General features: G+C 46.1%; 1 protein-coding gene across 1 annotated transcript in view; it reads right to left on the bottom strand.

The window, feature by feature from the left end:
- Positions 1 to 16,291: 16,291 nt before the first annotated feature.
- Positions 16,292 to 27,283, bottom strand: part of LOC146830284 (fucolectin-5-like) — a 188,618-nt gene continuing 177,626 nt past the window's right edge. Inside the window, exon 4 of the mRNA XM_085604472.1 lies at positions 16,292 to 16,728. Coding sequence (XP_085460598.1) covers positions 16,611 to 16,728 — 118 coding nt within the window. The 3' untranslated portion in view covers positions 16,292 to 16,610. The remainder of the gene's footprint in view (positions 16,729 to 27,283) is intronic.

The raw sequence follows: 27,283 nt of genomic DNA, 5'->3' as shown, positions 1-27,283 counted from the left end.
GTCACAACCTCTTGAGTATCTACAGAGATTCCAGAAAGCATTTCCTTCCTTGGCCAGGCTTGCAGACTTGAGAGCCAACCATCGGGATTCCTCCCAGGCTTGCTTAGCTCCCAACACTGCCTTTCTATATTCTTTCCTTGCAGATTCTACCCGGTGACAATCGCGATTTTTGACGGCAAGTATTAAGTTGTTCTTTTTTTTCCTACACTCGATGTACAAAGAATCAGGGGTTTTATGCTTAATTTCTAGGAGAGATAGATACCCAGAAAAGAGACCCAATCGTCTCAACTGTATCTATATAGATGTTCCCAGCCCTAAGGTGCCCATCTATATCATCACTTAGTCCCCGGAGTTCCGTGATTTTGTTTAATAAAATCTCCTTAATGGTCAAAAGTTTTTGGTCATCAGAGGAGATTTTAAGCCATTTGAGATGTCTCTTGGAGTTTGATGGAATGACTTCCTTAGTGGACATAATAGGACTGGTGCCAGAGTTTGATGGATCAAGACAACAATGGCTCTTCATAGTCAAGCACAGGGGATTATGAGCGCTGTAAACAGTGGGAGTTATGACCAAGTCCACTACTTTGTGCCATAATCTACGATCGATCAGGATATAGTCGATTCGAGAGGGGCTAAACACTCTGTTAAAAATAGTAGCGCCTTGGACGTTAGATGGCAATCGACCGTTAGCGGCTCTTAGGCCGTGTTCCAGTGTTAACACGTTCAATTGGATTGCCACTTGGGTCCATTTCTTAATTGGAGGTATTGATAAAGGTGGTATGCCCCACTGTGCATCCTCAGCCTCTATCTCCAATAGATCTTCAGAGGCCAAAGGTTCATCGGTGCAATTCATGTCACCTGCTACCAGGATGAGAGAATCGGGTGGGCAAGAAGAGAGAGCATCTCCCAAAATTCTAACAATCGGTGACTTGGAACCCCCATGGGTGCCTCGGATGTAAACATTAAAAAGCTCGATGACATGCCCGCCTTTTGCCCCTCCCAGGGATAAATGAATCACATCTGGTGATATGATAAAGAACTGGGAAACCCTACAAGTGAGTGTATGTATGTATGTATTTTCATTTGTAGAGCGCACTGTAACCCTGCGGGCATCCTGGCGCTGGCGACACAGTGAAGAAAATGAGTCCATGAGGAATTATGTTCTGGGGAAGAGCCAGGTCTTGAGCCGTTTACGAAACAATGTCAATTCCTGGACCTGTCTTAACTCTAAGGGGAGACCATTCCACAGACGGGCGGCTGCGACGCTAAACGCTCGACCCCCCCAAGGTGGATCTCTTCATCTTAGGAATCTTGACCAGCCTGGCTGCCAAAGAGTGCAGGCTACGCGTGGGGACATACCAACTGAATAGATGTTGCAGCGGTCCGGGGCCAAGCCCATGAAGAGCTTTAAAAACTAAGCACAAGGATTTAAACAGAATTCTCTGTTGCACAGGGAGCCAGTGAAGCTCAGATAGTGCCTTAGTGCTAGAAGATATGCGTGGTTTCAGAAGAGCAAGCTTTGCAGCTGCTGCCTGGATGTGTTCAAGTCGCCGGATCAAGTAACCAGGAGACTCAAGCAGCAGGGCGTTACAATATTCCAGGCGAGTAAGAATGGTACAGCGGACCACTGTTCCTCTGACATGAGAAGGAAGCAGTGGTAAAATTTTACGTAGGCCTCTCATAATCATGTGGCAATTCGAGGCCACTTTATTGACGTGCGACTCCAGACCCAGTTTCTCATTAAAGCTGACCCCCAAATTGCGCACAGTCTTCACTGGGACCAAAGGTGTGTCCAGGGGAAGAGGCCAAAAATTAAAAGGCAAGGCTTGTGGCACTTTGCCCACTGAGCAGTGTAAAATCTCAGTCTTGGCACTATTAAACTGCAGGGCATTGTTTTTCAGCCAAGACGTCATTTCTATCATGCATTTATGTAGGTGGTTAAAGAGTCCGCATGGACAATCAGTTGTGTGTCGTCAGCGTAGTTAACTGCACTGATATTGTTGGATTTGATGATCTTAAGTAAAGGTCGCATGTATACATTAAACAGAACTGGGCTGATTGAAGAGCCCTGGGGGACACCATGTTTATTAGGCAAAAAGTCAGATTGATACGGGGGCTGAAATATTGCCTGTCGTCTGTCTGAGAGATAAGAACTGAGCCACTTCAGAGCCAGATCTGTGACCCCCACCTCCTCAAGCCTTTGCAGGAGGATATCGTGGTTAACCGCATCGAATGCGGCGGATAGGTCTAGCAATATCAAGGTTGCAGAATACCCCTTATCCGCACGCATCCAAGGCGGTAACCAGTGCAGTTTCGGTTCCGTGACCTGGACGGAAACCGAATTGATTCTCCTCCAGCTTATAGTTGTCCTCCAGGAAGCCAGAGAGCTCCTGGCTGACCAGGCGCTCAACTATCTTAACCGGGAAAGGCAACAGGGAAATAGGTCGATAATTCCCATAGCAGGCGGGGTCCAGCGAAGGTTTCTTCAGGAGGGGAGAAACCAATGCATCCTTCCAACAGGACGGGGCCACACCACTACTGAGTGACTGATTGACAATCTGATGAAGATGCGGAAGAGTTTCCGACCCCAATTCCTTCCAGAATTTCTGCGGAATGGGATCCAACGGAGAGCCAGAACATACTTTCTTGGCCAGCCTGGTAAACTCCTCCACAGAGGGACAAGTCCAATGATCGAGAGGAGGCCCTACCAAAGACAAATTTTCCCCAAGGTCTGTGCAGCCAGGCGGGTTGGCTATTAATGATAATGAATCCGCTCCAGCCTTAGAGCTAATCAAGGGGTCAGATTGCAGACCCTCGATAATTCCACTAATTTTGTTGTGGAAAAAGGCTGCCAGCCCATCACATAAATCCGGTGAAGGAATAATCTTGTTACTCAGACACTCTGGATTAGTAAGACCTCTCAGGATGTTGAAAACGCATTTCACACTGTTGGGGGCTTTCAGTATAAGGTCCGCAAAATACGACGCCTTAGTACTTGCTATGGCTTTTTTGTATCTGGCAAGCAGATTCCTCCAGATAATTTTATCACTGATTAAGTACTGGCTGCGCCACTGCCTCTCTGCGTGTTTACACTGAATCTTAAAAGTCCGTAATTCTTCCGAGAACCACGGCGCAGAGGGGGAGCCCCGGCTCCTGAGCCGTTTCAGAGGAGCGGCCAAATTAATGGTGTTAACCAGGTAGCTGCACAACACCCCATAATTTGCATCCACCGACTTCCCTGAATCAAATAGGGGGGCCGCATCAAAAAGTGGAGCTTATTGGGCCTTTCTCATAAGGGCCTTCCAGTCCCTGACCAAGACACTCCTTTTCTCACCAGTGGGAAGCCTACTTCTGGGGACCGACAGCATTCGAAATTTGACAAAATGATGGTCGGACCAGTCCACTGGTAGGATATCGTCCATGGCCACCACGTTATCCCCAGCAAATATCAGATCTAGTACATGTCCAGCCATGTGGGTGGCCTCCGACACTCGTTGTAGCACATTAAGGTTGGCACATGATTGAATAATATTATTATAAGGTGTTTTCAGCATTACATTGGGCCAAAGATTAAAATCTCCCAGAATCAGCAGTCTATGGTGAGTAAGAGCCAAGTTACTGACCACATCGAGAAATTGCTGTTGGGACTGTTCACTTATAGTCCCTGGGGGTCTATAGCAGACTAACCCAGTCAGAACATGGCCAGACCTGTCCTTCAAAGAAAAACCCAGAGTTTCAAACTGCGTAATCTCATCAATATCCATTGGCGAGAAGTCCCACATTTCATTATGGATAATCCCAGTTCCACCTCCCCTGCCACTAGATCTAGGCTTATGAAAAGCTTTAAATCCAGAAGGGCACACTGAACCCAATTCGAGGTCTAACCCAGGCGCTAACCAGGTTTCCGTCATAAACAGTGCATCTAAATTATGTTCCTCAATTAGCAAATGAATTTCTGTGGCGTGCTTAGGGAGAGGCCTAACATTTAGGAGTCCACAGTTCAGCCCTTCTTCATGGGATGAGCATGCAACATTCCCCAGTGCTGGCCTTACCTCCGGCACCTCTGGGATCAGACTGCACTTGCCAATCTCAAGCAGCTGTTTCCGAGAGTAACGTTGTCGCACAGCGTCCAGGTTCTCGCAAGACAGAGAGATAGGAGCAATAGCACAGGTGGCGCACGGCGCGACCGAGGCGCGGACGGGCGCAGACGGGCTTGACGTAAAGTAGGCGCCAACAGACAAAAACTAGAGTGCTGACCTCCTAGCAAGGCGGCGCTAGTTCAGGTCGGAACTTCGGATGTACGTTTATTTATTAAAAACGATAGTCAGTACTTCATGTGCAAATGAGCAAAAAGTGCAACAGGATATTTTAAAAATATGCAAGGTCACAAAGTTAAAATCCCAATTTCTGCTACGAACACTGTGCCCACACCCAAGCGTCACTCCCTCCAATGTGACTAGTAGTGCGCGGTCGCTCTAGAGCGCATAAAGTAGGCGCCAACAGACAAAAGACTATAGTGCTGACCTCCTAGCAAGGCGGCGCTAGTTCAGGTCGAAACTTCGGATGTACGTTTATTTATTAAAAACGATAGTCAGTACTTCATGTGCAAATGAGCAAAAAGTGCAACAGGATATTTTAAAAATGTGCAAGGTCACAAAGTTAAAATCACAATTTCTGCTACGAACACTCTGCCCACACCCAAGCATCACTCCCTCCAATGTGTCTAGTGCAATGTTCACCCATATTATGAGTCCTCCTGAGGGGCGCCCTCGCCCGATAGATGTGGCTGGGACACAGAAGCAGGTATAACCAGATTTGTGCAATGGGGCCAAACTCCAGGTCTCTTGGAAGATACATATATCATAAAGATCGATATAATGGTTCCAATCCGGAAGTGAGAGTTTATCTCTCAGGCCGGCAATATTCCATGAGATTATTTTAATATTGGGGTTTGGTATGTGGAGCGATGGAGTGGGCAAATCAAATAATATGGATTCAGTCTCTTTTTCACCATGATTATGAGGGATAATATTGGTTGCTGGGCAGTATGTCAGTTCTGCAACGGCATTAGAAGGGTCACTGATCGATGTAAGCAGTTTTTTAGGTGAGTTAGTGGGAGATGTTAGTCAATCAATATTATCAAGAGTGGACTTATCAGCTTTCATTAGACCTAGTGTCCCACCCCTTGACCTAGTTGGTTCAGTAAGGGTCGGGGAGGAGCATCTAAATTGTATGGAGGACGAATCTGGAGAGGATGATCTGAATTCAAGTGATAAAAGTCCCTCTGCAACTGGATAGCTAGCCAGGGTGAGCTCAATAGTGTCTGTGTTATTGTCGGCCGGTCGTCGCCTGTGGGCCCTAATTATATCTTCTCTTATCAACGATCGGCAACCCCTGGTGTGACGAATCCAGTGGGTAACCTTGTTTTTTAATGATTCTTCATCCTCACGCCCATTTGCCTTAGGGACACGAACCATAAAGACCGTAGGATTATCTTTAGCTTGGGGGGTTTGGGTTTTATAATGCAGTTGAGATAGGGGGAAAACAGGGGCTCTATGAGGCGAGTTGGACAGTTGGGGGTTTATTAGAAGTGCTGGAGGGCACTCGAGGCTTCGTTGGAAGATTGCCAGGAGTAGCCCCAGCTCTGGATTGGTGGTTTTAGGTCGTTCCTGCTGTGGGGTAGTAGGACAGCAGGAAAGGTCATATTGCTTTCTGGGGTTAAGTGAGTTACTTGGGTCAAGTTAGAAATTGGATGGGGAGAGGGGTTATCAATGTGGGTATTCGGAAGGGAAAAATTTTCTTTTTTGACAATAGACATCAGCTCCAAAACTACTTTCCTCAGGTCAGTGATTTCTTGCCTTAATAGATCAATATTGTCAAGAATTTGCCCTACACCAATTACCCCCCCATCAGGTTTCTCTCGATGTTCCCTTTCTATGTCCTTCGAGACCCCATTTTGTTTGTCTAAATCTATGGGTAAATTAGATGGTACAAACAGTTTGGGGTTGTCAGCCAATGCCGCATAGCGGTTGTTACAAACAATGACAATGGGGTCGAGAGGGACAGGATTCGCAACGACAGCAGTAAGAACTGGTGCGTCCAGAATTGCTAGCGGGTTACTCATATCACTCAGCCAGTCATCGGTTTCAATAGGTGGTTGGTGTGGAGGAGCTTTACAATACATTTGCGGAATTGTGACAGTGCCAGCATGGCTTTTACTCATAGGCTTATTCCTTGGGGGTAAATCGAGGGAAGCATTTTCTAAAATTAGTTCACAATCGTTAACCAATGTGTCTATGCGATCCAATGAGGTAACAGGTGATGGTTTTTTCGAAATCCTCCTAGCCTTCTTCCTTTTAGCAACCCCTACACTGCAAGTTGTAATCCCTCCATTGGCGTCAAGCAATTTTCTCTTGCCCATCGTGAAAGTGACTAGTGAGGGGAGTAGGGTGAAAGTGAGGTAATATCAAATCAAGAAGAATATTACATGAACAGAATTTAAAAAACAATGTCAATGGTGTCCCCAAGAAACAACGTTGTACTACGTCTGTTCACGCCTGTGAGTTCCTCTGGGTGGGGGCCGTGTACACAGTCACAGATGAAGAGGACGAAAGGGGGGTAGCCCGACCCGGCCTCCTCCGGTCTCGGGCGGCAACAGACGGCCCGCCCTTTGCCCGGGCTTCGCCCGGCACGACCCGCGCGCGATCCCGCGATGCAGAGCCTGTCGGGGATTTGTAGCGCCTCCGGGCGCGGGAACAGCTGTGCAGGAGAGCGAAGCAGGCTGGGAGTTGTAGTCTCCCTCCACTTGGCAGCCGCTGGATGACCTGTTGCGGCGGCGGGAGGGAGGACAGTGATGGCAGCAACACGCGGGTAAGTTCCTCCCAGGACAGCGCAGCGCCCGCTCCACCTAGCCTGTCGGGGATTTGTAGTGCCTCCGGGCGCGGGAACAGCGGTGCAGGAGAGCGAAGCAGGCTGGGAGTTGTAGTCTCCCTCCACTCGGCGGCCGCTAGATGACCTGTTGCGGCGGCGGGAGGGAGGACAGTGATGGCTGCAACACGTGGGTAAGTTCCTCCCAGGACAGCGCAGCACCCGCTCCACCTAGCCTGTCGGGGATTTGTAGCGCCTCCGGGCATGGGAACAGCAGTGCAGGAGAGCAAAGCAGGCTGGGAGTTGTAGTCTCCCTCCACACGGCAGCCGCTGGATGACCTGTTGCAGCGGCGGGATGGAGGACAGTGATGGCGGCAACACGCGGGTAAGTTCCTCCCAGGACAGCGCTAAATATGGGTGTTAAATTGGTACTAATGGAGTGCAAGCCACTCTTGATTACATCTGCGCCTCTCTTGCCTCTTTCTGCATTTCTGTTGCTTCTTTCTGCACATTTCTTTTTTTTTCCTGCACTTCTCTTGACCTAATTCTGCAAATCTCATGTACTTTCTGCACCTCTCTTACCGCACATCTTTTGCCTCTTTCTGCACCTCATTTGCTTCTTTCTGCACCCGTGTTGTCTCTTTCTGCACTCGTCATCCCTCTTTCTGTACCTTTCCTGCCTGTTTTTGCACCTTACATACCTCTTTCTTCACTTTTCTTGCTTCGTTCTACACCTCTGTAACTTCTTTCAGCAATTCTCTTGCCTCTTTGTGCACTTCTCTTGCTTGTTTCTGCACCTATCTTGCCTCTTTTTGCACCTCTTTCGGCTCTTTCTGCACCTCATTTGCTCCTTTCTACACTTTTCTTTCCTCTTTCTGCACCCCTGTTGCTTCATTCTGCACTTTCCATGCTTCTTTCTCCACCTGTCTTGCTTCTTTCTGCACCCCTGTTTTCTCTTTATGTACCTCTTTTGCCTCTTTCTGCACCTTTCTTGCCTTTTTCTCCACCTCTCTTCCCTCTTTCTGGACATCTGTTGCGTCTTTCTGCACCTCATTTGCTTCTTTCTGCACCACTGTTGTCTCTTTCTGCACTCGTCTCACCTCTTTCTGTACCTTTCCTGCCTGTTTTTTTCATCTCACTTGCCTCTTTCTGTAGTTTCCTTGCTTCTTTCTACACCTGGTTGCTTCTTTCAGCAATTCTCTTGCCTCTTTGTGCACTTCTCTTGCCTCTTTCTGCACCCCTGTTGCTTCATTCTGCACTTTCCATGCTTCTTTCTGGACTTGCCTTGCTTATTTCTGAACCCCTGTTGTCTCTTTATGTAGCTCTTTTGCCTGTTTATACACTTTTATTGCCTTTTTCTGCACCTCTCTTCCCTCTTTCTGCACATTTGTTGCCTCTTTCGTCACCTCATTTCATCTTTGTGCACCCCTGTCGTCTCTTTCAGCACTCGTCTTCCCTCTTTCTGTAAGTTTCCTGCCTGTTTTTGCATCTCACTTGCCTCTTTCTGCACTTTTCTTGCTTCTTTCAAAACCTCTGTTGCTTCATTCATCAATTCTCTTGCCTCTTTGTGCACTTCTATTGCCTGTTTCTGCACTTCTCTCGCTTCTTTCTGCACCCTTCTTGTCTTTTGATGTACCCCTTTTAACTCTTTCTGCACTTTTTTTGCCTGTATCTGCAGCTCTCTTCCCTCTTTCTACACGTCTGTTGCCTTGTTTTGCACCTCATTTGCTTCTTTGTGCACCCCTGTGGTCTCTTTCAGCACTCATCTTCCCTCTTTCAGTACTTTGCCATGCCTGTTTTTGCTCCTCACTTGACTCTTTCTGCACTTTTCTTGCTTCTTTCTACACCTCTGTTGCTTCTTTCAGCAAATCTCTTGCCTTTTTGTGCACTTCCCTTGCCTGTTTCTGCACCTCTCTTGTCTCTTTTGCACCTCTGTTGGTGCTTTCTGCACCTCACTTGCTCCTTTCTACACTTTTCTTGCCTCTTTCTGCACCCCTGTTGCTCATTCTGCACTTTCCATGCTTCTTTCTGCACCTGTCTTGCTTCTTTCTGCACCCCTGTTGTCTCTTTATCAACCTCTTTTGCCTCTTTCTGTACTTTTCTTGCCTTTTCCTGCACTTCTCTTCCCTCTTCCTGCATATCTTTTGCCTCTTTCTGCACCTCATTTGCTTCATTCTGCACTCCTATTATCTTTTTCTGCACTTGTCGTCCCTCTTTCTTTACTCTTCATTCCTGTTTTTGCATCTCACTTGCCTCTTTCTGCACTTTTCTTGCTTCTTTCTACACCTCTGTTGCTTCTTTCAGCAATTATGTTGCCTGTTTCTCCACTTCTCCTGACTATTTCTCCACTACTCTTGCCTCTTCCTACACCCCTGTTGCTTCATTTTGCACTTTGCATGCTTCTTTCTGCACCTGTCTTGCTTCTTTTTGCACCCCTGTTGTCTCTTTATGTACCTCTTTTGCCTCTTTCTGCACTTTTCTTGGCTTTTCCTGCACATCTCTTTCCTCTTTCTTGTCTTCCCTCTTTCTGTACCTTTCCTGCCTGTTTTGCATCTCACTTGCCTCTTTCTGCACTTGTCTTGCTTCTTTCTACACCTCTGTTGCTTCTTTCAGCAATTCTCTTGCCTCTTTGTGCATTCTCTTGCCTGTTTCTGCACCTCTCTTGCCTCTTATTGCACCTCTGTTGGCTCTTTCTGCACCTCTGTTGCTTCATTTTGCACTTTCCATGCTTCTTTCTGCACCTGTCTTGCTTCTTTCTGCACCCCAGTTGTCTCTTTATGTACTTCTTTTGCCTCTTTCTGCATTTTCCTTGGCTTTTTCAGCACTTCTCTTGCCTCTTTCTCATCTTCGCTCTTTATGTACCTTTCCTACTTGTTTTTGCAGCTCACTTGCCTCTTTATGCACTTTGCTTGCTCCTTTCTACACCTCTTTGTGCACTTCTCTTGCCTGTGTCTGCACCTCTCTTCCCTCTTTCTTCATGTTTATTACCTCATTCTGCACCTCGTTTGCTTTGTTGTGCAACCCTATTGTCTCTTTCTGTACTTGTTGTGAGAAGTTGGCCTGGTATATGCTGTCCACTAGTTACAGTGGGCACCTTGCACCAGTCCAAACAACCCCTTATTGGTTATAGGTTAAAGACAACCTTTATTGAATGGTATCCTAGTGGTAGCTATGGAGAGCAGCCTTCAGGCTTAGTCTTGAAGGAATGTAAAGCAGCTTTTTTACCAGTCTATAATCTCCTGAATGGCTAAATGAAAGACAACCACACCAGGTATATTTATAAAATATATGTATTTATTTCTAAACGCACCCTCCTAGTCTCTTTATGAGACTAGAGGTCAAAACACATAAGTTACACTTCAAATAGTACAGTAATAAGCACAAATACACGTCATGCCCTAGGGGCGAGCCAAACCATATACTAAAATAGAGGTACAAGAACCACGACTTGACTAGACACGTGGCCTAGAGCCTGTAGAATCACTGGGACCCCGAAGAACCACCCAAGGAAGTGACACAGGGGACCCACGGGGCTGTGTGCAGTGTGAAAACACAGCCACGAGCTCCCGTTAGCTTCTATGGGAAAAGTCGCGGTTAGATTTTTAAAGATTAGGGACACTTAGGAATGAACTAGAACCAAACCCTTTGGGACTTAGGAAGTTCTAGGGCCAACACTGAGTTTCAGTCAGCAGCAGGAGGCCAGACTTGTGTCTGTGGCTGCAGCATCCATTTTGTGATGCCAGGGCTCTGTTCGATTTCTACTGGGTATACCAGTACTGCCATGTCTCTCCCTCTAGAAGGGTGGGATCATATCCTCACATCAAGAACTGATGTGGGGGTATTATTACAAGGTGTTTGACACAAAACACAACATGTTTCCGTGCAGCCAGTCCGAAGATAGCATTAACCATTTAAGATATAATGCACTTAAGAGTATATGGTCAGGCTGCACCACTGACAACTCCGGAGAAGATATTCCGAAAGCTGCAGGGGGGCTCAGCTCATGCCTGGCCCCCTCTCACATATAACCAAGCACTCTGCCTTCAGGATTGTTAAGGCCTGCCATAGGAGTGACTGATAGGTTTGTATGTGCAGTGATAGGTGAGGTAGAGTGAACCTATACCTCAGTAAGGGATGCATGCACCACCTTACCCAGGCTGCAGTAGCAGACCTGTGGTGTCATTTTGGATGGCTTTCCAGGGGTGGCATAATACTTGCTTCAGCCCCCGGTAGGCTTCTAGGGTACCTATGCCCTGGGTACATAGTATACCATATACTATGGACTCACAAGGGTACGTCAGGATCCGATCTGTGGTGTACCTAAAGTACATGCAATCAATTTAGAGAGGAAGCAGCTAGGCTGGGGCCCTGAATAACAGGGTCCCAGCCAGACATTGTGACACTTGCTCCTGTGTCCCTGAATACCCAAGCTTCTACTCCATTAATTAAAGGCTGCTGTCTGTATTTGCCCAAGTTACTGGGACTCACAAAGGGGGACACATCCATGCCCCCATCACAGACAAGCACAGCCTGATTTGGTACTCTGACTAGGCCAGAGTCCATCTCAGAACCCAGGGTCAACCCTACTACACCCTCATTCTGTGTATTTCCACTACCAATTGTAGCTGTACTAGGGGGAGCAGTTGCCTTAGGGGCAATGGTGGCTGGAGTTGAGTCTTTGGACTTGGTGCAATCACATGTCCAGTCAGTCTTCTGCTTACAGATTTTGTACCATGGTTTCTTTTGGCCTTTTCCCTTGATAGACTGTGAACCCCCACCTGAAAAAGATTTTTGGGGACCTTGTGAAGACTTCTGGTCTTTACCCTTCTCCCCACCCTTGTCAGAGTTTTTAGGATCTTGATTCTTGGGTTCACCCCTTTGGTTCTGTATCTTCTGCCTCACCATGGATCTGACCCACTTGTATGCCTTCTTGTCCAATTCTTGGGGTGAGGTCAGATCTGATCAGGTACCGGTGCAACAGCTGATTTTGACAGTTATTAAGGATCTGCTCCCTCATAATCAAATTGTACAATCCTTGAAAGTCAATAAACTTTGCTGCCAAGTAACTAACCCTCCAGAGCCTTAGTAGCACAATCTACAAAGTCTACCCAGTCTTGATTCTGTGCCTTTTGAGTATCCCTGAACTTTAACCTGTATTGCTCAGTGGTTAGGCCAAACCCTTCAATCAAGGCACTCTTCAGACTGTTATAATCATCTGCCCCCTCCTCTCTAACAGTGAGGAACTTATCTCTACCTTTGTCTGCAAAGGAGCGGCATTAGATTGCTGTCCACTGCTCCTGGGGGACCCTTTGAACTTTACAGGCCCTTTCCAGTGCACTTATCCATTTGTGGATGTCATACCCACTCTGGTAGGGAGGGACAATCTTATTCAGGTTTCTATGGTCATGAGACCTCTCCCTATCTCTAGGGATGCTGCTGCCACCATGGGACTCTAGTCCCAACTTTTGTCTAGCTCTGTAGAGCTATAGGGCCTCCTTATCTAGGGCAACCTGCTTTCTTCTGATTTCAAGCTGAGCTTCCTCATACTTAAGCTGTCTCTCTGTCCTCTCCTGAGAGGTTTCCCTCCTACGAGAGGAAATAGAGGTCCCTATAGATGAACCAGAATGGTCAGACTCCACTGAGGGAGATCTAGACCTTCTATGCCCACCACCAACTCTTCCAGGAGGGACAAAGAGGGGGCCATTGGGGCCCTCCCCCTCATCTTCCAGGGGAGCTGGATTTTCCAGGTCAAGATCATTGTCATCTTCCTGGCCAGCATTAGAGGTCCGGTCATGGGGAGTTTCACTCCTAGGCCCTTCCTCATGTGCTGTCCCACCCACTCTGCCTACCCCTTCAGACCCTATAGGTATTCTGAGATCATCCAGCCTGAGTACCTCTATGAGATGCTGGGTGGTTGGTCTTTTGCCTGTCTTCAGTTTCCTAGTAGTGCATAATGCTCTCAATTCCATGAATGGGAGGGTATCATACTTGGAGGTAAGAAGCCCATTGACTTCTGACAGGGACCCACTGGTTCCTGGCCTTGAAGACATTACTAGTGAGGTGTGGTGTATTGCACTACCTACTCTAGTGTAGACTACTAAACTCTCTTGAGTTGTAGAAAGGGTGTGCTAAGCCCTTAACACACAACTCTAAGTTCAGTAGAACTTACTGTATTCTAAAGCTTGTATTATATGTACCTAGGGTACCTTTAGTGGTTTTCAGTTAGTCACGCAATTGAGATTATCTGGTAAAACAATAGCAAGCTGGAATCCCACACGTTGCACACCAATGTGAGAAGTTGGCATGGTATATGCTGTCCACTAGTTATAGTGGGTACCTTGCACCAGTCCAAACAACCCCTTATTTGTTTTAAGTAAAAAGACAACCTTTATTGAAAGCTATCCTAGTGGTAACTATGGAGAGCAGCCTTCAGGCGAAGTCTTGAAGGAATGTAAAGCAGCTTGTTTTACCAGTCAATAATCTCCTGAATGGCTAAATGAAAGACAACCACACCAGGTATATATATAAAATATATGTCTGTATTTCTAAACACACCCTCCTAGTCTCTTTATGAGACTAGAGGTCAAAACACATAAGTTACACTTCAAATAGTACAGTAATAAGCACAAATACACGTCATGCCCTAGGGGCGAGCCAAACCATATACTAAAATAGAGGTACAAGAACCACGACTTGACTAGACACAAGGCCTAGAGCCTGTAGAAACGCTGGGACCCCATGGAACCACCCAAGGTAGTGACACTGGGGACCCACGGAGGCCGTGTGCAGTGTGAGAACACAGCTGCGAGCTCCCGTTAGCTTCTATGGGGAAAGTCGCGGTTAGATTTTTAAAGATTAGGGACACATAAGAACTAATTAGGACCAAACCCTTTGGGACTTAGGAAGTTCTAGGGCCAACACCCACGGGAGCACTGGGGTACTCGTGTTACCTCACCCAGGGAAGCCGGGTGCATAGGTGTCAAATGGTGTCTGGTCGCGTTGTCGTTTTCAATGGGAGCTGGCAAAGAATTGCTGCAGCCAGGAAGATGCAAAGTGTCCAAAGAGATCCAAGCCTGGATCAAAGATGAGAAGAACCTTAAAGCAGAGGGGACAAAGTCAGTGTCACTTGCCAGTGACCAGGAAGACGATAGGTGGATGCCCACCTATGTCGGGTGTTTCAGGTGAAGAAGGTGAAGCTTGACTCTTCATCTACGAGGACCAGGAGGTTTCAAGGATGACCAGGAGCTGGAATTGAGCTGTCCCACAAAGGATGTCGAGTACTGCAGCATCGGTGCCCAGATTGGACACAACAAGCCTTGGCAACAGCAACCCACACAGAAAGAGAAAGATGCTTTGGTGCAGACCAGCAAGGTCTGAGGGATGCACCACTTGGTGGGGAGTCGGGGCACATCTGGAGCAACCAGGGAAGCCTAAGGAAAATCAAAGTTACCTTCACAGGGACCCACCAGTCAACGGACCAGGGATCGCAAAGGGACCTTGAGAGGAAACACAATATGGTGGCTCACGGGTCACTCGGGGTGACTAGGCCAACAATCTTAGGTGGATCTCTGCTTGAGGTGGGAGCTACAGGTAACCCCAAGCACGACTTCAAGAGACATTGAGAAGTCAATGCAGTTGCAAAAATGCCCGGTGACCAGGAGATCCGGTTTCACGCTACTCACGAGGGCTGCAGGTCTCAGCTTTGCTGGGGACTCGGGTCAGCCTCTGAGATGTCTGGAAATCCTCTTCCAGAGTCCGGCGGGAGCTTCAGAAATGCAGACCGAAATAAATGCTTCGTTGGTGCCTGCCAAGCAGGGGAGTCACTCCTTGACCCCAAGGGAGATTTCTTCAGTCCTCTATTCTTTAGTAGAGCATCGAAGTTCCAGGATTCAGCTTCAGAGTTTCGTCCAGGGATATCTAAAGTTCTGGTTACAGAGGTTTCTTACTTATACCTAAGGAAGGGGTTGGACTAGCTTTGGGGACCCACCTATGGGAAGGTTTGGAAAGAGGGGTGGCTACACCCATTTCCTTAGCCCAGTTTCGCACCAGAGCAGGGGCTGGAAGCCCCTGAACCGGTTTGAGCTGGACTATGCACAGGGACACCATATGTGCCCCGAGAGTAGGACTTCAAAGCACTCTGAGAGTGCTCCCACCCAGCCCCAATACACATCAGCCTGTCTGGGAGGTGGTTACACCTCCCTGTGAAAGGAAACATATTGTCAAGGCATCCCTGCCAGAGTTTCATTCCGCAGAAGGAGACCAGACTTGAGTCTGTGGCTGCAGCATTCATTTTGTGATGCCAGGGCTCTGTTAGATTTCTACTGGATATACCAGTACTGCCATATCTCTCCCTCTAGAAGGGTGGGATCATATCCTCACATTAAGAACTGATGTGGGGGTATGTTTCCAAGGTGTTTGACACCAAACACAACATGTTTCTGTGCAGCCAGTCCACAGTTAGCATCAACCGTTTAAGATATAATGCACTTAAGAGTATATGGTCAGGCTGCACCACTGACAACCCGGGAGAAGAGATTCCAAAGGCTACAGGGGAGCTCAGCTGATGCCTTCTCACATATAACCACGCACTCTGACTTCAGGATTGTTAAGGCCTGCCTTAGGAGTGACTGATAGGTTTGTATGTGCAGTGATAGGTGAGGTATAATGAACCTATACCTCTGTAAGGGGTGCATGCACCACCTTCCCAGGCTGCAGTAGCAGACCTGTGGTGTCATTTTGGGTGGCTTTCCAGGGGTGGCATAATACATGCTTCAGTCCTTGGTAGGCCTCTGGGGTACCTATGCCCTGGGTACAGAGTATACCATATACTAGGGACTAACAAGGGTACCTCAGCATCCAATCTGTGGTGTACCTAAAGTACATGCAATCAATTTAGAGAAGAAGCAGCTAGGCTGGCGCCCTGTATAGCAGGTTCCCAGCCAGACTAAAGTCGAAAAACAGTGAAACACCAGCAAAAAATGGGGGTAACCATAAGAGGCAGATCCTACTCTCCTACAACAACCTTTATTGAAAGCTATCCTAGTTGTAGCTATGGAGAGAAGCTTTCAGGCTAAGTCTTGAAGGAATGTAAAACAGCTTGTTTTCCCAGTCTATAATCTCTTGAATGATCAAATGAAAGACAACCACACCAGGTATATATATCTAAAATATATGTATTTATTTCTAAACACACCCTACTAGTCCCTTTATGAGGCTAGTCTAAACACATAAGTTACACTTCAAATATTACAGTAAAATAGCACAAATACACGTTAGGCCCTAGGAGAGAGCCAATCGAAGAGAGAAGAAGGTACTCTACCTATATGTTTCAAAATGTACAGTGTATCATCTCATTGGTATACTAACACTTAAACTAGACCTACAAAGCAACAGTTTCAAAGAACTTTCAGCACATAGCCAAAGAAAGATTCATTAGTGTTTTATTTTTCACTTTAGTCAATTTCAGAGAAATAAATTCAATACATAGGATTATTGGTAATTTGTAAAAATAGCATGAAATAACAATACACAAATATGAATAGGGCCCAGTGACAAGCAAACGCACACAAGCTCACAAACTTATACCGGTATCATATCACACCATAAAAACAGACATCATACATCTATACATAAAAAACCAAATAACCAACTTGAGGTCCAAACAGCCACAAAGATCAATATATGGACAAAAGCATATGAACATTCAATACTGTGCTAAATAGTACATGATCGAATTTAGGGAACTAGGGCTTGGGTGGACCCCGTGGAAGCGCCGACGCGCGTTTCGGTGAACGCACCGAAATGTTGGTGCCACCTTCCTCAGGGCGAACAAGGAAATAGTTGTAGGGTTTTTGCTCGGACCTAACAAAAATGAAATAACAAATCAACAAACAATCCAAATGTAATTCGATAACATCATTTATCTTAATAAGAAACTAGACGTGTAACGGTCATTAGTCATAAGTGTCGAAAAACATGAATTGAAGGCAATATATCAAAAATAGAACAAGCATTTGCAATGCAATAGGTCTCGCATTCACGCGAGTTTAAGCTATGGTCATTGTAAATGACACTGCCTTTTATTTAAGTTTTAAAAAAGAAAACAAAAATAAAAGGCATTGTTATTTGTAATGTGAGTAGCTCAAACTTGCGTAAATGCGAGACCTATTGCATTGCAAATGCTTGTTCTGCAAATGTAGAGGGGAGTAGAATTACGTGTTGTCAAGTAGAGTGGAAATATGCAGGGTGAAATTATGATGTGTGGGGTGAAATTATGTGGCATGAAAGTATGTTGAGTGGCTTGGAACTGTGTGGCATGGAGCTGAATTGTGAGATGTGGAATTCTTTGGCGTGGTGTGGCATAGACTGCAATTGTATGGAAATTAATTATGTTACCTGGAGTTAAATTAGGTGGCATGGTGTGGAATTAAGGGATGTGGTGTGGAATTAGTTGGCATGGCGTGGAGTAGGATTATATGGTGTGGTGTGGAATTGTGTGGAGTGGAATTGTGTGGCATGGAATTGTGTGGCATGGAATTGTGTTGAGAGGAATGGAAGTATGTGTCATGGAATGGAGTGGAAATATGTGGCATGGAATGAAATTATGTGGTGGACTTGAATTATGTGCCGCTAAGTGGAATTATGTTATTGAGTGGATTCATTAATAGTGGAGTGGAATTATGTGGCATGGAATTAAGTTCCATTGAGTGTAATTATGTGGTATGGCATGGAATTAATTGGTGTGGATTTGTGTGGTGTGGCCTAGAATTGTGGGGTGTTGAGGGAAATTGTGAGACATGGAATTGTGTGGCGTGGTATGCAATTGTGTGACATGGAGTGCAATTCTGCGGAGAGGAAGTATGGGGGTGGAGTGGAATTATGTGATGTGGTGTGGAATTATGGGGTGTGGTATGGAATTATGTGGCATGCAATTGTGTGCCATGGAATGGAATTATGTGGTGTGGATTTATGAGAAGTGGAGAGCACTTTATGTGGCATGGAATTATGTGGAGTGGAATTATTTTGCATTCACTGAGATAGACATGTTACTGTGTGGAGTGAACTACAATTATGTATGAGGAATTCAGTGCCGTGAAGTGGAATTATGTGACATGGTGTGAAATCAAGTGGTGTGGCATAGAATTAGGTGGCAAGGAGTGGAATTATGCTCCGTGGAGTAGAATTATGAGATGTGACATGGAATGGTCTGGCATGGAATTGTCTGGTGTGGAATTGTGTGGTGTGAAATTATGTTGGTTTGGGGAGATTAAATTTAGGTGGTACAGTGTGGTACAATGTGGAATTATGTGGTATGGAGTGGAATTATGTCTCATGGAGTGGAATTATGTAGCATGATGTGGAGTCGTGATGTTGCATGGAGTGAAATTATGTGGGATGGAGTTGAATTGTGTGGCATGGAATTGTGGGGTGTTGACTAGTGGAATTATGTGGTGTAGAGTAGAATTAGGTGGCGTGAAATTATGTGGAGAAGAATTGTGTTGCATGGAATTGTTTGGCATGGTATTGTGCGGCATTGAGAGGATTGGAATTATGCGACATGGAGTGGAATTATGTGGCTTGGATTGGAAATATGAGGGTGGAGTGCACTTAGGTGGCATGGAGTTGAATTGTATGGTTCAGAATTGTGTTGCATGGAGTGTAATTGTGTTGACTGGAGTGGAATTGTGCAACGTGGAATTGTGTGGCGTGAAATGCAATTGTGTGTCGTGGAGTGCAATTGGGTGACATGGAGTGTCACTGAGTGGAGTGGAAATCATATAGCATGGAGTGGAATTATGTGACATGGTAATGAATTGTGTGGTGTTGAGTGGAATTACGTGCCGTGGAATTATGTGGCATGGAGCCGAATTATGTTGATTTGAATTGTGTGGCATGGCATTACATGCCATGGATTGGCTTTAAGTGGTGCAGAATTTTTTGGCATGGAATTGTGTGGTGTGAAATTGTATGGCGTGCAATTGTGTGCCATGGAGTGAAATTTTGAGACATGGAATTGTGAGGAGTGCCACTGTGTGACATGGAGTGCAATTGTGTGGAGTGGGATTAAGTGATGTGGAGTGGAATTATGTGACGTGGTGTGGAATTATGTGGTGTGGAGTGAAAGTGTGTGGCATATAGTAGAATTATGTGGCATGGATTTATGTGATGTGCAATTGTGTCGCATGGCAAGGAATTGAGTTGAGTGGAAATATGTTGATCTGAATTATGTGGCACGAAAGGGAAGAGGCATTATGTGACACAGAGTGGAATTATGTTGTAGGGAGTGAAATTATGTGGTATAGTATCTGGCATGATGTGGAATTATATGTTGTGCACTGAAGTGGAATTATGTGGTATGGAGTAGAATTATGTGGCATGGAATTGTGTGAGTGGAAATTTGTGACATGAGTGGAATTATGAGATGTGGAATTGTGTTGCATGGAACTGCGAGGCCTTGAGTGGTGTGGAATTATGTGGCATGGGGTGAAATGATGTGGTATGGAGTGGATTGAAAATAGGTGGAGTGGAATTATGTGACTTGGAAGGGTAATATATGGCATGAAATTATGTGGTGTGGAGTTGAATTACGTTGCGTGGAACTTGGTTGCGTGGGATTCTGTGGTGTGGAGTCGAATTGTGAGAGATGGAATTGTGCAGCATGGAGAGCAATTGTGTGGCATGAAGGGCAGATGTGTAACTTGGAGTGCAATTGTGTGATGTGGAATGCCATTGTGTGGAGCGGAGTCATGTAGGGAGGAGTGGAATTATGTTACACTTTGTTGAATTATGTGGTGTTCTGTCAAATTATGTGGCATGATGTGGAGTGGCATTATGTGATGTGGAGTAGAATTATGTGACATAGAATTGTGTAGCATGGCGTGGAATTGTGTTGCATTGAGTGGTGTAAAATTATGTGGCATATAATAAAGCATAATTATGTATAGAGGTCATTTAAGTGCCTGCTGCTTGTTTCCTCTGACAGATGGTCACTTGAGAGCAATGTATCGGAGTTTGGAGCTGATCAACCCGATGTGTTCTCGGCTCAGAGGGGAAACAGCAATTAAGGAGGATGTCTCTGTCTCCCTTCACGCCCAGGGAGGAGGGAGATGCGAGCAGAGCATCAAAGGGCTGGGTGAGAAGGGAGGGGGGAATGCAAGGGTCAAAGTGGCGAGAAAGTGAAAGTAATCGAGCAGAGCATCAAAGGACTGGGTGAGAAGGGAGGGGGGAATGCAATTAGCAGAGGAGCAGCTGTGCACGTGCATGTGATCTCGTGCACTCAAGGTTTAGGCCAGCCAAAAGTGTGGGTAGCACTTTGAAAAACCCACATATAAAATGTCTCTTCGAGCCTTTGGCTCGCGAGACCTAAAAATGGTTACGAAAACGTACACACTGGCGAGTCCTAAACCACCACCATAATTAATCCAAATTAATAAAATTGTAAAGACTCAAGAAAAGTAGAATAGAAAACTATGTGCATAATGGATATCAAAATTCTTACACCAAATAGGCACACAAGGGGAGCGGGGGGGAGAGAGCCAAACCATATATAAAATAGTGGTATAAGAACCACAACTTAACTAGACACAAGGCCTAGAGCCTGTAGAATTGCTGGGACCCCAAGGAACCACCCAAGGTAGTGACACAGGGGACCCACGGGCGCCGTGTGCAGTGTGAGAACACAGCTGCGAGCTCCTGTTTTTTCCTGGGGAAAGTCGCGGTTCGGTTTTTAGGTCTCGCCTGAAACAGCGCATGCGCTGGTCTGGTGAGACTTTTTGAGAGGGCTCCAAAAAGTGCTACCAGGCCGGCCTAGAGGTACAGTGCATGTGCGCGGGCGCGCCCGCCACGCTTGACCATGATTACTTTCACTTTCGTGGCCGCACGGCCGCTTTGAGGTTTACCGCGATTACTTTCACTTTCGCGGCTGCACGGCCGCTTGTTTCAAGTTTGTGTTCCTGTTTATTGGAAAAACGTCTTGATGGTAGCAACTGTTTGCAAGGTTTACCCTTTTTCGTTTGTCGTCTTTTATCTGCACAGACAACTGAGTTTGCAGATGTATGGGAGCTGCACATTTGCTTACTCGTTGGCCCTTAATAGGGCACAGGTTGGATCAAACATTCACGCCAGGAAGGCTACATAGCTAAGGCGCAAACACCTTTTTTTAAAGAAATTTAGTCGGTCAGCCTCCAATCCACCTACAGTTTTCAAGACCAGGCTTTTGTATTGTGTATTTTGCAGATGGTTCTTTCATAAATCTCTTTACGCTCGGTACCCTTATCCTTCCAAGTCAAGGGGAGATTTTTTTTAACATTCTAAATAAAAATAGTATGAATGTATTGCCCTAGAACATGTCTGGCTGCAAATATAGAAGTACCTCTTGGGGGGACATGGTCTGCTGCTTGGGAAGAAGGCTGCAATCTCACGCTGCTCCAATATCAAAGGCTGCAGTGTTCACAAGTGAGGTGCTGCCTGCAGCCCCAGGACTCATGTGATGACTTGGATCCCCAGTAGCTGATTTCCCTCGTGGGATGAACTTAATGAGTGTCATCTGCTCCTCTGCACCAGTACTAAGAGGAAACTCTAGCACAGACTCAAATGTGACAGTGTGAAGCAGCCTGACATGCTTTGGCTCCCATGCACTGTCGCATCACCCGCGCGTGTCTTCGTTTTGTGGCTCACTGCTTCTCCAGTACTCACCTAGTCCAACAGCCATGTTCCTGCTTCTTTCCTGGAAAGGAGCCCATAAACCAGTCTGAGAGGTACAGCATGCCTGACATCGATGAAGCTTGAGGAGAAAATCAGTGTTTGAGTCAGAACGAGGAGAAGGGGCAATGGGACTTGATGCTTGGTTTACTGAAGCTGTTGTTAAAGTAGTGTCACAGAGGAAGACGCCTGGGGAAAGCTTAAAGGAATATTAGCAGGGGAAAGGGAGGACGAGAGTGACAGGGACTTATTGGCCCCCAATAACAGGAACAGGGTGTAGGCCATGACACCTCAGAACAGGCACTTCCTGCGTAGGATCCAATTGAAGAAATGCATACACCTTTCATCAACCACTGTTCATTAACATATTGCGGCCTTGGACTTCCAATAAAGATTGTCTAACAAATATATATTGACCCATCATCGAGGGTGAAAGGTCCTGCTATGTCACTTCCAGTGATGACCTGGAATGGCATTGGCCTTGTGAAGCTTTATTGAGGAAATTTAAAGGACGGAAGAAGTTTCTTTCATTTTGTGCATTCCTAGAGTTAGAGACATAATTGTGCAGTAGCTAATAAACAGTGAATTTCATACATGTCCATGTTTTAATCAATTTCCAGCCCGTTTCCAAAGACTCGCCTGCCTTTACTTTCCTACTGCCCAAAGAGGAACTGTGTCAGACACTGCTACATCCCACCTCTGTGGCTTTAAATCTCATGAGTGCTAATTGGGGGTTTCCTCTCAGACTTAAGGGCTACAGCTGTAGAACCCTTGGTAGCACTGACATGCTTACAGTCATGAGAAATGACTGCAAATTAGCAATAGCTGCCGGTAAGCCATGATTGCCTAGGCATCGACGCTTCCGTGCGGATTCAGGTATGCCTGCTCTGTTATACTGATTCTGCTGTTTAGCTTCTGGGAATACATTCAGACAGCCAGGAGGAATGCGTGGGAGAAGCCCTTCTCAGCATCATTCTTTTGTTATTGCATATACCATCATGTCACCTGTGTGTGCCACCATACAGAAACAAGGAGCTGCTGTGAGCAACCAGCCCGGGTCCGCTGGACCCCAGGATATTCTGTCTGGCACATAAAACCAGACAAGCATTGGCATAGCCAATAGATCTCGCCTTTGGAACCTTATAAGTGCTTAGCCATGCAACAGTTGATGTTGTTGCACCAAGGATATTGTGCTGCATAACTAAACACTTATAAGGTCCCAAAGGCGAGACCTATTGGCTATACATGCGTTAAGCATCAATTCGGCACTATCATATGCACTCACATATCTATTCAGACACTCACACCGCCACTCATCCATAGAGTTACTCATGCACCTAGTGATTCATGCAAAGACTCAATCACACTCCCATTTACTCACCTATACAGTTCTATACACACCACCCCACTTATTCAAACATATACTAACACATACTTACACTCTTATACAATAACTAATACAAGCACACACTCATCCATACAGCCTCTCTCACAATCACTCACTCTCACATATAGTCAGTTATATACTCCAACACTCACATATACTGCCTTTCACATACGCAGTTACTCACACATGTACCAATGAGGTATCCGTTCACTCACCAACACACCCATACACATACTCACCCACCCATACAGCCCTTCACAGATGCACTCTTGTAACTCTATGAATGAGTGGCGATGAGTGAGTGTCTGAATAGGTGTATGAGTACAAATGATAGTGCTGTATTGATAAGTGGCTGCATGTATGAATGACTGTATGGCTGAATGAGTGGACGTGTGTGTAGACCTAGGAATCAGTCAGTTGGTATGCAGTAACTGGTATTGCTGTGTCTATGGTTTCAAAAAAGATAGTCTGTATTTTAAAGTGGGTGTATCAAAGGTTAAATTAGGGTGCGAGGAGATGCATCAGATTATCAAATGGATGCTTTTATCAGGGATGTCATCAGGGATATCATTTGAGATGTCATGAGTGATATCACTGACCATGTCATGAATGATGTAATATGTGACGTCATCAGCAGTGCATTGTGGGGGCGCGAGTTATAGTTAGCTCAACTAACTATAACATCCAAATTTCTCTGGTTTTGTATGAGTGAAATTTGGAACTAACTATACTGTCCCTGAAACCCATGTTTTTTCCAGTGAATTTCTAAGATTTTTTAAATGCTAATATCTAACTATAACGTCCCTGAAACCTTTGGTTTTTTCAGTGAATTTCTAAGGTTTTTTAAATGCTAATTTATAACTATAACGCCCCTGAAACCTGTTTTTCGTCAGTGAATTATAGAAATACATACATTCTTCTATAAAATATCTTCTATGAAAAAATGACTGTAACAGTACTGTGTCATGACTCTTAATTCAGATATGATTAACAATTAGTTAAGGGGCTATTCCTAAAAAGAAGCAGGGGCTTCAAAATAAAGAAGATCATAGGACCAAAACTCCGAAATCCAAGCAAGTCAGAGGCAAAAGGGAGAAAGGTGCTTCCTCTGACCCTATTGTGAATATATCAGGACCGCCATCTCCCCCTAGAATGATCAATTCAACCTCACTACCACAACTCAGCAGCAACGCACCATTAGACACTACCTCAGACGACATCACTTTAGAGGATATAGGCACACTAGTTAGGTCTCTGCTGAGCCCCCTTGAGGCAAGACTTATCAAGATCGAAGCTAGACTAGTTAGCATCGAAAAGGCAACCGTGCAACTTGCCGACTCAAGGAAAATTGTTAACAGTGGGACCAAAACAACAAGAGAGGGACCAGGACCAAAATCCACCAAAGGCAATGGTCCTCCCACAACAATAATTAATAAACCCCCACAAACTAATCCCAAACCCTCACAACCTGCACCAATCAACGCTCCGGCATCACTAGTTGCAAACAAGGCCCCTATCCCTACCCAACAAACGGCAACTGCTACCCCAAAATCAACCCTTCCACTGAAAGATAATATTCAGCCTCCGGCTAAAGCTAAGAGAGATCCTCCTACTACTGGAGAAAAACCTAATACTACTCCCAAACCAAAATCCATAAACCTCCCCCCAGAAGCAGCACCCTACACTCTAGTTCTGGCGGGGGTTCCTGAACTAAATTCCACCACATTTGAATCCACCACTTCACTCAAAAACAAAGTAATCAACTGGCTCTCCGTAAACAGACCGCTACCGAGAGGAACTACTAGCGATATATCCATGGCTAGGAGGGCAACGTGGGTGGGCTACACTAAGAAATCCATTAGAGGTGACTGTATTCTGGTCACCTTCAGAGATCCGAATACAGCCGCATATATCTGTACCTGTGCTGCTGATGAGGATTTTGCGAGCATCATCCAACCATTACCCCTCTCATTTTTTTACCCCTCAAATCTGTATAACCTTGAGGACCACAGGTGGAGGTACCACCAGGAGTTGCTGGAGGGTTGGGAAAACTGTCACAGGGAGAACAACAACTATCCGCCACACAGGGAAAGACCAACAGAGCAGTTCCCTACATATGGGGATGAGGCCGGCTGGGAAACTGTCACAAGAAGGAGGGGGGGAGGTGGTGGACACAGGAGGGGAATTCCAGGGCCACATAGAATACACTACCCCGCCTATTTATCTACCCATAACCGATACAGCAGTCTTGAAATGGTAGACTGACATGCGGTTGATGAGGGGAGCGCAACTCAAATATCTTCCACAAACGAGCCCAAATTCGCCACAGCTGCTGATACTTATTTTTTAGCACCTGGCACAGTTGATCCCAGACAGGTCCCAAGCGTTACGCCTTCCTCTCCTTCCCCTGATAACAGACCCAAGGGTACGTTCCTCGTCCCTACAAATCCACGGCCGCCCCACGAGTGTACTACTATCAACTCGGTTTTTATGGGCACGGCCTCCACCCAACCACTAGAAATAACAGTGATTTCTTGGAATGTGGCAGGCCTTGCTAGCAAAATAGATTGCACAGAATGGGGTACATACATCAGATCAAAAAATATAATTCTTCTACAAGAAACTTGGGCGCGCGAAGAAACAGCATTCCCGGGTTTTGCCTCCTTCTTTAAAGCAGCTAAATGGGGGGGAAGGGGTAGGCCATCTGGGGGACTAACTACATGGGTAGCCACGGACTTAGGTTGCCAAGCTACTTATTTAGAGACCGCTTCTGATGATCTATTGGCTGTCTCACTCGAGTGGCCGGACTCATCGAAGTTGCTAGTAATCAATATCTACTCAAGGCCGGTTCCAATGCACAAAGAATCTGGCACAGTGGATGAGCTAGCCAAGCTCTTAGAAGGAATCCCAAGCGAACTTGCTTGCCTGGTAGGAGGCGATTTCAATGCTCAATACGAACCACTGCCTGGGCTACGTGATGGTCCTTCCCTGGAGGAAGATTCATATTGGCTTATACCTGAGACGGTGGCACCACCCCCACGGGCCTGGACTCCTTTAGCCCTACAGATAACTGCCCTCACCCTCAACCTTGGTTTAAGGGCATGCAACGGTCGTACCAAATCAGACACACCAAGTACCCATACTTTTAACAAACCCGGCAGCGAATCCAGATTGGACTATATTATGGTCAAACTGTTTATGTGGCCAGCAATAGTCGACTTTAAAGTCACCCCAAGATTAGACAGTGACCACAATTCCCTGGAACTGACTTATTCCCTGCCTGGGAGAGAGGCAATAATCAATGGGTCGGACAAAGATAAAACGGGCCTCCTACTTGAAAATAATCGTAGGAAGGTCAAGTGGGAGAAAGTGGCCAGCAACCCAGAACGAATATCCCGGCTATATGAAAGGATAATCCCATTACTGGAGGATGCCTTCCAGCTAGGAACTAGGGTCTTAGACGATGCTACTAGAGGAGAGCTTGCACAAATACATGCAGGCATCCTCACCACCCTAGAGCAGGACCTATTCTCATCTGCAAGGCAAAGGAATGGCCCTAAACCGAAGACATCTTGGTATAATGCCGCTTGCAGGGAAGCCAAGGCCCACTTGCTACTTGCTATAAAGGAACACCATAACAAAGATGAAATCCGCGCCAGGAGAAGATCATATAAAATCCTCCTGGAGAACGCAAGGGCAGAATGGGACCACGATTACTGGGAAAACCTCACTAATGCATTAACAGCTAGAGATTCCCGTAAATGTTGGCGCGTAGTGGCAAACGGCACGGAGGATTTATCCTCCGCAATAGAGCCCAATATAGCCCCTACGGTATGGCAGACCCACTTTGAGGCCCTGTACGCAGAGGGTGGGGGTGAACAGAACAGAGATGGTCCCACAATTTCATCCTGTCCCACTAGGGTTGTTTTCACCGAAAAAGAAGTGAGGGACGCCATTAAAGGGCTAGCTGCCGGAAAAGCCCCAGGACTTGATGGGGTGCCCGGTGACCTGTTTAAGCAGGAACCCGGGATATGGGCACCCTATCTTACACTAATATTCAATGCCATTGCGGGGGGACTGGAGGTGCCCGATACTTGGAGGGGAGCAGAGGTGGTCCCAATTTACAAAAAGGGATCCCCCTTGCTCCCTTCCAACTATCGTCCTATCAGTCTAATCGACATATCCCAAAAATTGTTCGGTAGACTGATTCTGAATCGACTGCAGGCCTGGACCGAAGAAATGGAAATTTTGTCCCCTTACCAGGCAGGATTCAGGGAGGGTGTATCAACCATAGACCAAATCTTCAGGTTAAATCTCCTCTACTGGAGA

Source organism: Triturus cristatus, chromosome 5_1 (genome assembly GCF_964204655.1).
Source record: "Triturus cristatus chromosome 5_1, aTriCri1.1, whole genome shotgun sequence".
In the NCBI taxonomy this organism is placed as follows: Eukaryota; Metazoa; Chordata; class Amphibia; order Caudata; family Salamandridae; genus Triturus; species Triturus cristatus.
This window is presented reverse-complemented; position numbering and strand designations above follow the sequence as displayed.